General features: G+C 50.4%; 1 protein-coding gene across 1 annotated transcript; it reads right to left on the bottom strand.

Annotated features, from left to right (window-relative positions):
* Positions 1 to 6,797: 6,797 nt before the first annotated feature.
* LOC128898732 (gastrokine-1-like) lies at positions 6,798 to 9,073 on the bottom strand. Its single transcript, XM_054174910.1, has 7 exons — positions 9,062 to 9,073; positions 8,638 to 8,691; positions 8,182 to 8,304; positions 7,798 to 7,932; positions 7,484 to 7,594; positions 7,094 to 7,232; positions 6,798 to 6,892 (listed from the first exon to the last, which is right to left on the bottom strand). Exons 1-7 carry the CDS (start codon positions 9,071 to 9,073, stop codon positions 6,798 to 6,800), a joined length of 669 nt encoding a protein of 222 aa, XP_054030885.1.
* Between the last annotated feature and the right edge of the window lie 215 nt (positions 9,074 to 9,288).

The raw sequence follows: 9,288 nt of genomic DNA on the forward strand, positions 1-9,288 counted from the left end.
TGGCCTTCTAGGCCACCTGGGCACACTGCTGGCTCATGTTCAGGCAGCTGTCAATCAGCACCCCCAGGTCCCTTTCTGTTTGGCAGCTCTCAGCCACTCTGACCCCAGCCTGTAGCTCTGCATGGGGTTGTTGCGGCCAAAGTGCAGCACCTGGCACTTGGACTTGTTGAATGCCATGCCATCTGTCCAGTCAGTTGAGGTCCCTCTGCAGAGCCCTTCTGCCCTCTAACAGATCAACTCCTGCTCCCAACTTGGTGGCATCTGCAAATTTGCTGATGACTGACTCAATGCCCTCATCCAGATCATCAGTGAAGATGTTAAAGAGGATGGGGCCCAGCACTGATCCCTGGGGCACACCACTGGTGCCTGGCTGCCAGCTGGCTGTGGCACCATTCACCACCACTCTCTGGGCTCAGCCTCCAGCCAGTTCCTAACCCAGCTCAGAGTGCTGCTGGCCAAGCCATGAGCAGACAGCTTGGCCAGGAGTTTGTTATGGGGGATGGTGTCAAAGGCCTTGCTGAAGTCCAGGTAGACTACATCCACAGCTTGCCCCACATCCACCAACTACAGCAAGTTGCTCAGGCACCATCAAGTTTGCACCTGAATATCTCTAGGGATGAGGCCTCAACCACCTCTCTGGGCAACCTGTTCCATTCACCTCCTTGTCAAGAACTCCCTTCTGATGTCCAAGCTAAATCTCCTCTGCTCCAGTTTCAAGGCCTTGCCCCTCGTCCTATCCCCACAGGCCTGATGTGGTTTATGATCAAATTTATGAGCTGGAGCTATGATAAAATATGGATATAATTTATTAGATATCAAAAATGATATTTTCTGAGCTAATTTGGTCCAGGTTCATTTGCCAGGTCGATGAGAGGTTGATTCCACATGATGGGAGGCTAATAAGCAGTGGAATAACAGTCTAGGAAAATCAGAAACTTGGCATACAGAGGAACTAACTGGAAGCTCTTATCAGTGTGCTGAGCCGAGTCACGAGAGGGACCCCCCGGCTTCACAACGCAGTGAGCAACAGCTAAACAGGTACTTTGCCTTCCCATATTGAGGGCCCCATAGCTGGAGACCAGGGAGAGGTCTCACCAGAGCAGAGCAGAGGGGCAGAGTCACCTCTGTCCATCCCCAGCTGTGGGAAGGCTGTTGAGAAGGCACAGCCAACAACCCTATTTTCTACTTCACTAACACCTCCTGCTCCCAGACTGCTCTGGGCATCCATTAGAAGCAAGGCTTGGGAGCCAGCTGCACAGCCTCTTAGATGCAGCACAGCCATTCCCTAAGCCATGTTTTCTCCCTTGTGATTTAATAAGGCAAGCAGTATCTGTTCATCTCCATGCTTGGCCTGATGCTCTTCATCAGCAAGAGGTTACCCACATACACAGAGGGAATGGCCCTGGTTTGAAGAGCTGATGGGACAGACCCAAATGGCCAGAAGAAGAAGGCAAAACAGGCTGAGGTGTAGCAGCAGAGACAAAGAACTTTAGAGCAGGGCAAAGTTACACAAAAGCAAGGGACAAGGGAGTTCCTGAGCCCTTGGACATGCAGAGGAATCCAGGGAAGGGAAAATGCCTTCTTGGCCACTGGGTGTCAGCCCAGAATTACAGGCTGTTCAGCTGAGCACAGCTGGTTACTTCATTCTCCATGCAGAGTGCTCTAAGTGCCTAAAGTGCCATGAAAACAGGAGACCATCTGTGGTAGTTTTAGACTCAGCCCATGAGTGCAGCTGTACCGGGCATGAGGAACTCCAGTCTGAGCTGGAATCCAAGGAGGCCAACAGGTTATGCTGCCATAGACATTGCTAATGCTTTTTGTCTCTATTCCCACAGCAGAGGAATGCAGACCTCAGTTTGCCTTTACCTGGAGAGGGATACAGTACACAGTCAATCGTTTGCCCCAGGGGTGGATTGACAGTTCAAGCATCTGTCATGTGGAGAAAGGTGGTGCTCCAGAACACCTCCAGTTCATTGATAACATCATCATCTGGGGTAAAACTGCTGAGGAAGTCTTCAAGCAAGGTAACAAGATCATTGACACTCTCTAGAAAGCTGGTTTCACCATTAAGAGAGACAAGGTGAAATGACCTGCCAGAGAAATCTAATTGGTATCTAATAAATCATATCCATATTTTATCATAGTTCCAGCTAATCAATTTGATCATAAACCACATCAGGCCTGTGGGGATAGGACAAGGGGCAAGGCCTTTAAACTGGAGCAGGGGAGATTTAGCCTGGACATCAGAAGGGAGTTCTTTACATGGAAGTTAATGGAACAGGTTGCCCAGAGAGGTGGTTGAGGCCTCATCCCTGGAGTTATTCAGGTGCAAACTTGATGGTGCCCTGAGCGACCTGCTGTAGTTGGGGATGTCCCTGCTCACTGCATGGGGGCTGGAATAAACAATGGCCTTCAAGGGTCCCTCCCAACTCAGTGCATTCTGTAATTCTCTGATTCTAATGAGCAAGGCATGGGTGTCCCCACTCTGAGAGCCCTGGGACTGACCAGAATGCAAACCCTGTCTTCCCCTTGGGAGTCTGTGCAGTGTGATCAGCTCTTCAGACAGCACTTGTTCAGGCCTTGGAGACAGGAAGGGGCAAGTCCTGAAACCTCTGGGTCGAAGCTAACCACAGTCATCTAGAAACACAAGTCACTTGGAGCAGGGGAACATGGAAACAGCAGGGGTGAAGCACAGCTTGTTACAGGGAACATTAGGATCCTCTGCAGTTTGGTCTGCAGCAGATGTGAGGCAGAAGCATGAGCACAAATGCCCAGCAGGAGGGAGCAGAGCTGCATGGAATGAAGGATTCAGATCTACTGAGTGCACTTTTCATAGTCGTAGGGCATCTGGAAACAAATCAAACCAGAGTGCTGGATTTGCAGTGCCTGCCTCACCCTGTTCAAGGGGCTGTGAAGAGGAAGAATGTGACCATTTCCTGAGGAGAGGGTTCTTTGTCTCTCCTGATCCTGTTCCTCCTTGAAGGCTTTCTTTGGAAGAGATTCATTCTGCCTGTGTTCCTCACTAGAGTTTGGATGGGAGTGATAAATGGAGAAGTTGTGCCTCTTCAGCCTGTGTAGTGTTGTCAGAGTATCCTTCTCCTGGCCATGCTCAGAGGTCTCCTGGCCCTGAGTATTGTCTGCTGCCTTCAGCATGGCTCAGGGGCCACAGTGGCTTTATCAAATCCCAGATCATTTTAAATCCCAAATCCTTGCATCTGAGAGGTGGGAGATGGGTTTGTGGACATGTGATGTGACCTGCTGTCAGCTGTTACTTGTCACCTGCTGTACTGCAGCAGCCTCCTGCAGTGCCTGAGGGTGGTGTGGGCTGACAGATTTGCAGTGGTGCTGCTTTTGCAGTATCAGTTCTCCAGAGCTCATATCCCAGCAGCATGAAGGCAATGTGCAGATGTGCCTTGGGGGTGTGCAGGCAGGCAGAGACATGGGGCTGGAGTCACGAGACATGGAGCAGCTCCCCTTGAAGTTTCTGTTGAAGCATCAGGCCCTGTCTGAACTCTGTTTCTTCAGATCATTTGTACTCCAGGTCTGCAGCAAGTGTCACAGCTGTGCTTCTGCTACTGCTGAGAAATTTCTTTGGTTTGTGGGGTGGCTGAAGGTTCCTTTTCTTTCACTCATGTATGGCATGAAAATGCACTTACTACTACTACAGGGCTTCTTTCCCATCTCTGGTGGAACGGGAGTTAACTTGAGAAATGCTGGTTAAGAAGGCAAAACTTTAGAGTCCTGGCATCATGTCAATGCAAAAGACCTTTAAGATCACCACATCCAATCCTTATCTAACTGCACCAGTTCTGATGCTAGGTTATGTCCCTCAGCACCACATCAATATTGAAGCAATTGGCAGATCCACCAAGTAAAGCACTTTCCCTGCAGAAATACAGACCTCCTAGGGGGCTTCTACAAAGATGTTTTATATTTCTGTTCCTATTGTCAGCATGCAAAGAGTAGTACAGGCAGGAGGAGTGTGTTGCTAAGAGGCTTGTGCTGACTACAGCAAAGAAAATGCTGACTGTAAAGAGTCCAGAGATGTTTTGGAAGCTCCAAGCCTGGAGGTGTTCAAGGCCAGGCTGTCTGGGGCATTGACCATCCTGGTCTGGTGGTAGGTGTGCTGGCAGGGGGGTGGAGATGGATGATCTTTGAGGTCCTTCCAACCCAAACCATTCTATGTATCTATGTATTCTATGATCACGAGGGGTGGGGATACAATGACCTTCCTGGGAAGCCTGTTCCAGTGTTTGAGAACTCTTTCAGTGAAGAAGTTTCTTTGAACATCCAATCTAAACCTCCCCTGGTTCTTCCTGTTGTGCTGTCACTTGTTCCTTGAGAGAAGAGAGCAACTCCTAATTGTCTCCAACCTCCTTTCAGGGAGTTCTAGAGAGCCAGAAGGTCTCCCCTCAGCCTCATTTTCTCCAGGGAAAACCATCCCAGGTGCCTCAGCCACTTCACACAAGACCAGTTCTCTAGACCTTTAACAGCTTCAGTCTTCTTCCCTGGACCTGCTCCACCACCTCTGTGTCCCAAAACTGAAGCCCTCAGGTGTGACCTCATCAGTGCCCAGTCCAGGGGGACAATCCCTTCCCTGGTCCTGCTAGCCACCCTGTTGCTGATCCAAGCCAGGATGCTGGTGGCCTGCTGGTCCACCTGGCCACACACTGGCTCATCTTCAGCTGGCTGTTCATAAACACTCCTGTATCTTTCAGTACTAGGCATCTTTCCAGCCACTCTGCCCCAGCCTGGAGCGTTTATGGGGTGGTTGTAATTCCAGTGCAGGAGCACCTGGCTTTGTTGGGCCATTGACATTGGCCCATCAATCCAGCCTGACCAGGCCCCTTGGTAGAGTCTTCTGACCATGCAGCAGATCAGCACTCCTTTCCCAGCAAAGTGTCATCTGCAAACTGACTGGGGGTGCACTCAATCTTGTTGTCCAGGTAATTGATAAGTAAGAAGATATAAAATCTATAAATGTATATATATTAAAAATATAAGATATTAAAGAGAACTGGCCCTCATCTGAGCCCTGGGGAACACCACTCTCAAGTGGAGTTACCTCCACTCCCCACCATTCTTTGGGCCTTAACATCCAAACAGTTTTTGAGCAACCATAGCCTCCATGCATCCAGGCCATGAGCAGCCAGGACAAGCACAGACAACCAACATTCACAGCCTTGCCTTCATCCACACAGGGTTCACCTTGTTGTACAAGGAGATCAGGTACATGAAGCAGGACCTACCCTTCACAAACCCATGCAGACTGGGCATGATCACCTGGTTGCCCTGCACATGCTGCATAATGGACCTCAAAGTGATCTGTTCCATAACCTCCCCTGGCACTGCAGTCAGACTGTAAGGTCTGCCATTCCACAGGTCCTCCTCTCAGCTCTCAGCCACAGTAGGAGCAAAATGAGAACCTGTGGTGTGCAAAGGAAGGAAAAGAAGGTCTGTCACAGCAAAAAGGAAGGTTAGAAATCAGCAGCAACAAAGTAGTGTCTGTGTCTCCTCTGCAATGCCTGAGGTGTGCTCATGCTGACCATTCAGGTGCCTGGGCCTGAGGGCTGCCTCCGTGAACCCTGCATCCTTTCAGAGTGCCACAGAGTGAAGCCTCTGGGGACCACTGGGAGGTGACAGAAGCTGAAAGTTGTTGCCTGGCTACTTTTCTGGTGTTCAATGTGATGTCTCTGGCCACTCCTCACCATGCTCTGGTGCGACCGTTTGACGCTGTGCCTTTAAGGAAGGGGCACACTGGCTAAGTGTTTATAAAATATTTTGGTATTCTAAACGAATTTCATTGGTAGGATTGTGGGAGGTGAGGTTGGGCCCAGCGCAGCTGGGAACTTTCTCTCAGTCTTCCTTCCTTCACTGTAACTTTTGGCTGGATTCTGCTTCTGGGATTCTGGCCAACTAAGATAAGATACTAACTCCTGTGCCAGGCCTTTCTTCCTTTCCTGCCCTGTTAACCGTCCACATCTCTTTTCTACCTCTTTTCGGGGGAGAAGGGAGGTAGGGGGGTGAAGGGGGCACAGGGGGAAGCCCCCTCTGTGGGGGGTCTGGTTTCTGGTTGAGTTCATTTGCTGTATACTCCTGTATATATTGTAAAATCCCTGTATTTGTTGTGTTACATAGAATCTGTTTCCTTGTAAAATATAATCTCATTTCTCCGACTGGGTTTAGCCGTGGTCTCTTTCTCAGTGGGGGAGGGAAAGCAGAGCCTTTCCTTTCAAACCCCCACATCTGGCTAAAATGGAGGCCTCTAGTTTAGGAACAGAACAACTCTGTAAATCTTACAAACTAGCCTCCCCCTGCAATACGGAAGGCCAGCTCCTTGCATCCGCTCCGTTTCTTTCTCCTTTCCATGCCACATGAGTCAAGATTTGAGCCATGAGGTCTCCTTTCCCTGGAAAAGGGAAGGGAAGTCTCAGCTCCCTGTGCCATCTTAGTCAGCTGCACACTGTGATGCTTGCCCTGCTCCCTGCAGCTGCGGCCTGATTCCAGAGCAGGCCTTGAAATGCACATGTGGAGGGCTGCAAAGGGGTACAGCAGATACACTCCAGATGCATTTCTGAATGTGTGCCTAGATGATGAAGGATGCATCAATGAGAGAGAAGCCAGAGTTAATGCATGCTAGAGGACTTTATTGGAAAGGTATGGTCACAACTGAGCATCTGAATGGTGGAGAAGGAAACTCCCAAAGGAGGAGATGCCAGGGAGCAGGAACAGCACTGGGGCTGGCCTGGTGCAGCAGCAAGGGAGCAGCTGCACTTGGTTGAGGCAAGGTCAGGTGTTTAGGCCTTGTTGTTGGCACGGCAGTAGACAAGGTCCAGAATGTGGAGGACATCGAATCTGGAGCATGATCCCTGGTTGACAGTGTATTGGGGTCCTTGGAAAAGAAGAGAGGAGAGAAAGGAAAATGTCAGAATGCAACACCTGCTCCTGAGCTGCTCCCAGCCAGCAATGCTCTGAAGAATTGCTGCAGCAGAAACAGGAAAGGTTTGTGTCTGTGTGCAGGGGCAAGAGCATCACCCCTGAGGCAAAAGAGCTACTGGCTCCTTCCAGACACCGTCCCTTTGCCTGCACTCACCATACACTTCGTAGGTCTCGTAGGTTGTGAGGCCTCTGCACAGGGTGGAGATCTCTTGGCCATAGGACTGGAGGTTGATGATGGGTCTCTTGATGACGTAGATGACCTCCTTTGAAGGTCTTCCTTGAACCTGCAGGAGCTGAACAGGAAATGACAACACTCAGCAAGTGCAGTGCCTCCATCCCTTTCCTGCTAAGCATATCCCTGTTCCTGCAGTGGTGCCTCGCTGCTTGGTGCTTCCCTCACAGCTCTACTGGGCACTGTCTTGTCATCTGCTGTGTGACTCTGGGACTCTGGGTGTCAAGCCTGTGGAAACAGCCATGCCTCGGACTTCCGATTCCTTTGCAGGACTGTACAGGCTCCCAAGGAAGCCCTCCTCTGGAATCTTACCTTGTTCTGTTCAGCCAGTCTGGGCAGAGCATCAAAGGTGGGCATCAGCTTCCTGTCCATGGTGGAAATGTAGCAAACTCCCTCTGATGTCACTTTGGTGGCAATCACACCCTGCAAATGGAGTCAGTGACAAGTGAGGATTGAAGGGAAGAAGAAGGAATAAAGTCTGTATGGACGAGGAAAGAACTGGGGAGAGTTTTTCCCCAGAAGCTGGAGTCTGGATGCTAAGCGGAAAGAAACAAGTCCTGGAGTGTGCTCAGCTTTCTGCAGCTGGTCTCCTTGTCCGTTTGCTGCACCAGCCCCGTGCCACTCACCGTCTGGTAGTTCCAGATGGATTTCCATGGCCTCAGGGTGCTCCTCTGGTCGATAACTGCCACACGCAGCTGCCTTTTGATGGTCAGAATTTGGGTGCCCACGATGACTGTGGTGTGCTGGTTCAGGTTGGGATTCTGCATGGAGAAAACCAAGCTCCACAACACTGTCAGACTTTCAGCTTACTTGGTCCCTTTCCCCCAGAGGGACTGGGACAGGAGCAAGGAATACTCAGCAAGCAGGGAATACAGCAAGAGCAGCACTGCTTGTGTGGGGTGCTGCAGAGGGCCCTGGGCCACGTTGTGATCTCAGCAGCAGCCAGCACTGCGTTTTGTCTTGGTTGCAAGTGCAGCGAGCTGGGAGGATCAGGAGCTCCCAAACCCTACCTGAGAGTTATCCTGCCCGGGGAACACCGGCCTGCCGGGGAAGACATCCTGCCCGGGGAAGACATCCTGCCCAGGGAACACGTCCTGCCCAGGGAACACCTGCTGTCCAGTTTGTTGCCCAACCTGGAAGATGCCACATTTACCTGGTAAGCACTGTGGCCCAAAGGCAAAGCTCCTGGCCAAAGCAAATCATCTCCTGATCCTATCCTGAGTGATCCCAAGCAAGATCCTCTGAGCTCTCCTGGAATGCAGCAGTCTCTATGGGAATCATTCTAGTTCCATTTCAACTGGACTTGCCTCTCTCCTTTTCTGCCATCCCATCAGAGAGCAAACTTTGTCATTAAAGTCTGCTAAGTTGCCCCTTTCCAGCTTCACATTAAAATCTCTTTGGCTACTAATGGATGAGGGATTGAAACCCTCTGCCCCCACAGCCTGTGGCTGGGTCACTCTACTTACAAAAACTCCGAGGGCTGGAGCCAGGAAGAGGCCCAGGAGGACGGTAGTCACAATCTGAAAGAGAAATGGAAACCAGAAGTGTAGCTGCAGCTCTGGCTGCCCAGTCCAGCATGAGGATCCTGCAGCCTTTTTCCTCTCCTGACCACACAGTGAGTCCTTAAGGTCCTCTTTTGCTTTTGTCTTGGAATGACCAGAGTCACCTAAAGCGACTCGTCCTTGCCTTACCCTGGACTAATGCAGAGCAGACACATGGAAGGTTGATTACAGAGCTGAATCTGGAGGTGCTGATAGGTTCACAGGTTCAGTGCTACTCTTTCTAAGGAGAACCCTCTCCCCCTAGGCATAGGCACTTCTGAGAGATGAAGGCAATGTCTGGAGTCAAAGTTGTAGTTCAGAAGAGGAAAAAAGAGCAATCTGTACTCACCATGCACTTCATCTTGACTGCAGAGCTGATGCTGGTGCAGGTGGATTGAAGGCTCTGACCTGTCCACCTTATATAGGCTGTGAGACTCAGATGTGGCAGCAACAAGTGTTGAACTAAAATAATTCTGTGATTTGTATCCTTGTCCCTTGTTCACCAATAATAATTTCCTGCTGTAAAACCTTCATTAATATGGGGCCTGTGCTTCTGCAAATTTGATCTGCCATATT

This window comes from Dryobates pubescens, chromosome 31 (genome assembly GCF_014839835.1).
Source record: "Dryobates pubescens isolate bDryPub1 chromosome 31, bDryPub1.pri, whole genome shotgun sequence".
NCBI classification, from domain to species: domain Eukaryota; kingdom Metazoa; phylum Chordata; class Aves; order Piciformes; family Picidae; genus Dryobates; species Dryobates pubescens.